General features: G+C 45.6%; 1 protein-coding gene across 1 annotated transcript in view; it reads right to left on the bottom strand.

The window, feature by feature from the left end:
* Window positions 1–201: 201 nt before the first annotated feature.
* LOC100354436 (glutathione S-transferase A4) overlaps window positions 202–6,000 on the bottom strand; it is a 29,109-nt gene continuing 23,310 nt past the window's right edge. The window contains exons 6-7 of the mRNA XM_070074658.2: window positions 2,475–2,606; window positions 202–471 (exon numbers count right to left, since the gene is read on the bottom strand). Of these exons, the coding sequence (XP_069930759.1) occupies window positions 349–471; window positions 2,475–2,606 (255 nt within the window). The 3' untranslated portion in view covers window positions 202–348. The remainder of the gene's footprint in view (window positions 472–2,474; window positions 2,607–6,000) is intronic.

Raw genomic sequence — 6,000 nt, 5'->3', positions numbered from 1 at the left:
TGTTGGGAAGATCCTTCTCCCACACATCTCTGGTCTCTTCCTCCCCCAGTTGTTACTGATCTTGATGCAGGCTGCAAGAACAGTGCCCTCTGCGGGCTCTATCTGCCCCCTATTTATTTATACAGGTTGTTGATTTCATAAAAGCTGTATGTAGACAATCGTCTCCAAACGACAAGATTAAAAAAGCCTCACACATCATAATGGTTTTCTATGCATTTAATCTGCATTTGCTATATGCATGGTTTTTCCTTCCCATGAGCTTTATTCTTAGATGCCACAGTTGGCTTCTGTTCTCTCTCGGTGGCCTGTGCAAGCGGATCAGGCTCCAGCCACCGGGGACCTCTGCTGTTACATGGATAGGACTCTCCTGACTACTTCCACATAGTGGCTGTCTGGGGGCGGCTTCTTCTGACTCCCAGGCTGCAGGAACTTCTTCACCGTAGGAATGCCGCTCACTCTCGTTTTAAATGCCTGCAATGAGCAATGGTAAAATCAGGACTTCAATGGCAGTCACAAGCTTTAGGAAAAATCAGACCCTTGTCATGGTTAGGACTTGCTAAGCCATTTGGGACATAAATGGCTAATGCCACACCTGGTACTTGGGTGAAGCTACATGACCCTGAAGTAACACTGGGGTAGTCCATTGCCTGACCTTGTGCCCACCTAACTGTCTCTCATGGTTCCTTGCCAGGGACATCCTGGGCTGATAAGACCATATGGTGTAGGTTGTTGACAACTGCCAAGGGGGCTTTCTGTCTGTCCACCTGCTTTATCATGGGGAACGTGGGTCTCTCTGAGGCTGCATGGCTCTTTCCCAGGCAAGGAGCAAAAAAAGGACAACTGCCCACTGCCCAGGGGACTAAACACTCACTCCAGCCTCCCGGGCGGGCTACAGTCCCACCTCTGACTCCACTCAGCTGCCCTTTCCACACTAAAAGTCTGTCCTATCTTGAGCAGTTGCCTCTGTGTCATCTTTGGACCTATATCTTATACCTAACAGTATGAGGGGAGGGTGCCTAGACCTTTGGTTTACAGGTTCTGTGTGTTGAATGGGAGTGAGTTCCTCCATATGTGTTTGCTGGTGTTACCTGGGAAGGGTGACATAATTGCTGGCATGAGTTAAATGATAATCCTATAATATTCATCCTCTTTGACTTATCAGTTCTTGTTCTAGGAATTTATTATAAGGGAATAAATAAGGATGTGAGCACAGAAATAGCTATAATAATGTCAACAAAGTGAAAAATTGTATGTCACCTGTTTCCATAAAGGGCAACTGGTTATATAAATTATAGTTCTTCCCTACATAAAGATAAGCCAGAAATTTAAAGTGATATCTTATGTAAAAGCAAAGAGGACAGTCCCTATATTGACAGGGAAAGATCTCTAGAATGCATTTTTTGTTTGCTTTACAAAGTCCTGGAGAGGATCAGAATATATACGGCTGTCTGTTTTGTTAAGAGAGTGGGGCAGAGGTGGAATCAGAGCACACATTCGTATTTTCTCATCTCAGCATAAGCAGGAACACAGGAAGGACACCCAAGAAACCAATGAGAGTGACTGCAAGGGCAGGAAGGTGGGGAGACAGTGGTGGGTGTAAGACTCCTCTGTTCATTTGTATTTATACAGCTCTGAGGTTTCAAAAAGATATGATTCTATTGACCATTGAAAACAAAATAACATGATATGGCAGAAAAATATTTGTTGATATGTCCATATACTAACCATCATTGAAAAGAAAGTTAAAAAGCAGCCACACAGCAGTATTCAGTATAATCCTATTTTCAGAGAAACACAAAATAATAGGCCAGGATGTCTCACACAGTAACCTCTGGCTGACCTCCTCTGTCTCCCCCTCCTCCCCCTCCTCCCCCTCCTCCTCCTTCTTCTCTTCCATCTCTTCTGTCTCTTCCTTTGGCTTATACAAGTGTCCAATGTAACTATATGTATTTTAATTCTTTTCTTAATAAGAAAAAAAATACTATTCTTAGACTACAATACTCATGGTCACATATTATAGCAAATGTTCCTAAGGAATTGTAACAGGGCCCAGGTAAGTTCTGGTAGTAGCAGAATTTGGTCTGAGAGCTGCAGCAGCACCACCCAAACAGATGGCCTGGGCAGTCTCTGGAAGGCCTGCAGGCCTGGACATCAGGGGACACAAAGCAGACAGGGCTGTCTGGCAGGAGTGGAGGCAGAATCAACAAAGACAGACTTGAGAGTCTCACTTCATTGTGGAAAAAACAGAGCAGAGAAAATAGGTTGGTAGTAAATGCTCATGCTAGAACTCAAAATAATCTCTATCTCCCTTTATGTGGTTTTTTCCCTAACAGATCCCACAATGTAGGCAATAGAAAATAACCAGAATGAATAAAATAAAGATTTTAAAGCCCTTCTTCTCAAGGTGTTTTGAGATTGATTTGGAAGCACACTTTGCTTCAGTCATTGTTCCTGTCCATTCTGTAATACACCACCTGCAGCAGAGGGAAGTCAGTAAGAGCAGAAGCATTGAGCTCTTCCACCATTAAAATAGCTTCTAACAGTTGCACGTCTGCCCAGCTGAACGTGTTGCCAACGAGAAAATCCTCTCCATGATCTCCCAAAATCTACAAAAATAAAAAGAACAAATATCGAGTGGAAGCAAAGACTAAATACTTAACAAAAGCATGAACTCTTAAACAGATCAGCTTCACTGAGGAATCTTTTTTCTAGATAATCTGTGGGGAGCAACTCGGACTAGACTAAGTTACTGGAATTAAGACTTATTCTATGCATCTGCTCTCCCACAATATGGCGCTGGGAGAGGAGTAAACAGCTTCTACGCAGCTGCCTCTTGCCAACTTGAGTAATGACCTCCAGGAGCTGATCCTGCTCCTGATTGGAGGAGAGCAGCGTACTCGGCGTGTGGGCAGCCGAGTTGGGATTGGCGGAAGAGGACTATAAAGGAGGAGAGAGACAACATGCACCAGGAACATCTATCTGAAGGAACATCTGTGCAGCCCCCGAGAGAGCCGGCCGGCGGTGTGCCGCTCCCCCACGGAAGTGGGGAAAGTGGCAGGGGGCCCGCCCCTCCACGGAGGTGGAGGGACGGTAGCCAACCCGGGAAGAACCAGCAGCAAACCCGGGGAGGGCCGAGCAGACAAAAGAACAGCGCAGGGTCCTGTGTCGTTCCTCCATGAAGAGGGGGAGCGACAATAATCTGTAAGACTGACCAGGATAGGATGAAACAAACACTCTTACACATGGTGTAAACTGGCACAGGCTTTCTGGAAATTTGCTTGTGATTATCGAGGTGTCTTGTGTGATGAAATGCTGGCACTGGGCTCTGGTTACAAGCCTGGAAATGGCTAAGTAAAATTATACTTAGGGCCAGCACTGTGGCATAGCAGGTAAAGCCACCGCCTGCAGTGCTGGCATCCCTTATGGGCACTGGTTCGAGTCCCAGCTGTTCCACTTCCAATCCAGCTCTCTGCTATGGTCTGGGAAAGCAGTAGAAGATGGCCCAAGTCCTTGGGCCTCTGCTCCCATATGGGAGACCTGGAAGAAGCTCCTGGCTCCTGGCTTAAGATCGACTCAGCTCCAGTCATTGTGGCCATTTGCGGAGTGAACCAGCAGGTGGAAGACACCCCTTTCTCTCTCTCTCCCTGTCTACTTCTCTCTATGACTGGCTTTCAAATAAATAAAATAAATCTTTTTTAAAAAGAATTTGGAATTAAGGAAAGAAAGAAAGGGAAAAAATGAAGAAAGGAAGGAAAAAATGAAGGAAGGAAGGAATGAGGGAAGGAAGGAAGAAAAGTACAAAGACTAATTAAGAGGAGTTTAAAAATAAGTTAGAGAGCCAGAATCTGGTCTAGGGGTTAAGTCTAAGCCTGTGTCCCACATCAGAATACCTGGGTTCAAGACTCCACTCTGGCTCCTACTGCAGCTTCTTGCTAATGCAGCCGCTGTGAGGCAGCAGGTGACGGCTCAAGTAATTAGATCCTTGTCACACATATGAAAGACCTGGTTTGAGTTCCCAGCTCCAAGCTAGGGGTTTGTTACAGGCATTTGGAAAGTGAATCAGCAATGTGATATCTCTCTCTCTCTCTCTCTCTCTCTCTCTCTATCTCTCTCTCTCCCTCCATCCCTCTTTTGTCTCTCAAATAAATTAATTTTAAAAACATTTTAAAATTTAAAATCCAAAGTATTACAAAAAGAAGGGAAAGAGAGAGACCAGAAAAGGAGATTTTTTTGGATTAAGAGGCATAAGAAACATGTTGACTGATTACTTGACTAAACAATGTAAAATGTCTTGTGGGGCTGGCATTGTGGTGTAGCAGATAAAGTCGCCATCTGCAATGGCAGCATCCTATATGAGCTCTGGTTGGAGTCTTGGCTGCTCCACTTCCAGTCCAACTCCCTGCTAATGGCCTGGGATATAGTGGAGGATGGCCCAAGTCCTTGGGCCCCTTCCACCCACATGGGAGACCCAGAGAAAGCTCTTGGCCATTGCATCTATGGGGGAAGTGAACCAACGGATGATTTCTCCCCCTCCCTCTCCCGATCCCTCTCCTCCCTCTGCCCTGTCTCTCCTCCCCCCCCCCCTGTAAAATTCTGCCTTTCAATTGGATAAATAATTTTTAGATGCCTTGAAAAGTACTAGATTAGACCACACAGAGAAATCAACATCTGTAGTATGATAACTCATTTTGCATAGAAGGCTTTTCAAAAACACTGGACAGTGTCCCTGGATATACAGGAAATGATCCAGTACTAATTCTCCATCACAGTTTAGTCAATAGCAAATCATTCTTTCCCAAGGCTCCAAAACCTTTATTTATGGGGTCCTATGTTGCCAAATCTTCCTTACCCTGTCCTGTGCTATCCTTAGGGTTTAGAACCTCACCAGATGTATTGTGAGGACATTCCTCATTAATATTCACTCCAAAATGACTTCAAAAACATCACCTCTGTAAAGACCTTTGTATTTTGACAGAGGTGTGATTTGCTTCCAGTATTAGATCTAAAAAAGGACATCTGATAGGGAATTCAAGGCAGTGACACGTTGGGCTGTCGCTCCCCCTCTTCGTGGAGGAACGACACTAAACCCTGCGTTGTTCTTTCGTCTGCTCGGCCCTTCCCGGGTTTGCTGCTGGTTCTTCCCAGGTTGGCTGCCGTCCCTTCCACCTCCGTGGAAGGGCAGTGCCCCCTGCCACTTTCCCCACTTCCGTGGGGGAGCGGCACACCGCCGGCCGGCTCTCTCGGGGGCTGCTCAGATGTTCCTCAGGTGTTCCTCTTAGATGTTCCTGGTGCATGTTGTCTCTCTCCTCCTTTATAGTCCTCTTCCACCAATCCCAACTCTGCTACCTACACGCCGAGTACGCTGCTCTCCTCCAATCAGGAGCAGGTCCTGCTGTTTATTGGTTGAACTGGAGGCAGCTGCGTAGAAGCTGTTTACTCCTCTCCCAGCGCCATATTGTGGGAGAGCAGATGCATAGAATAAGTCTTAATTCCAGTAACTTAGTCTAGTCCGAGTTGCTCCCCACATTGGGCTAATGGTTTATGCTCCAAATTAGAACAGATATGCTGTGTATCTGCATGAAGCGTGATTTGTTTCAATTCTGTTGGAATTGAATTTTGTTGGTAGCACCACAAATTAACCTGTTGTTTATTCTGGAACCTTTATTTAAGTTTTGGGGTTTTGTCTATTTGTGTTATTTTAAGGTTGTATTTATTTATTTATTTGAAAGTCAGAGAAAGAGAATCTTCCATCTACTGGTTTATTCCCGAAACGGCCACAACAGCCAGGGTTGTGCCAGGCTGAAGACAGGATCCAGGAGCCTCTTCCAGGTCTCCCCTGTGGGTGGTAGGGGCCCAACTACTTAGGCCATCTTCCATTGCTTTCCCAGGCCATTAGCAGGGAGCTGAATCGGTGCCCATACACAACTCTGGCCCCCTTATTTGAATTTTGATCCCTGAGCACGAAAGCTCTAACACGGTTTACCTTTTCAGAAAGTCATA

Source organism: Oryctolagus cuniculus, chromosome 5 (assembly GCF_051225735.1).
Source record: "Oryctolagus cuniculus isolate XC-2025 breed Fujian yellow rabbit chromosome 5, ASM5122573v1, whole genome shotgun sequence".
NCBI lineage: Eukaryota > Metazoa > Chordata > Mammalia > Lagomorpha > Leporidae > Oryctolagus > Oryctolagus cuniculus.
This window is presented reverse-complemented; position numbering and strand designations above follow the sequence as displayed.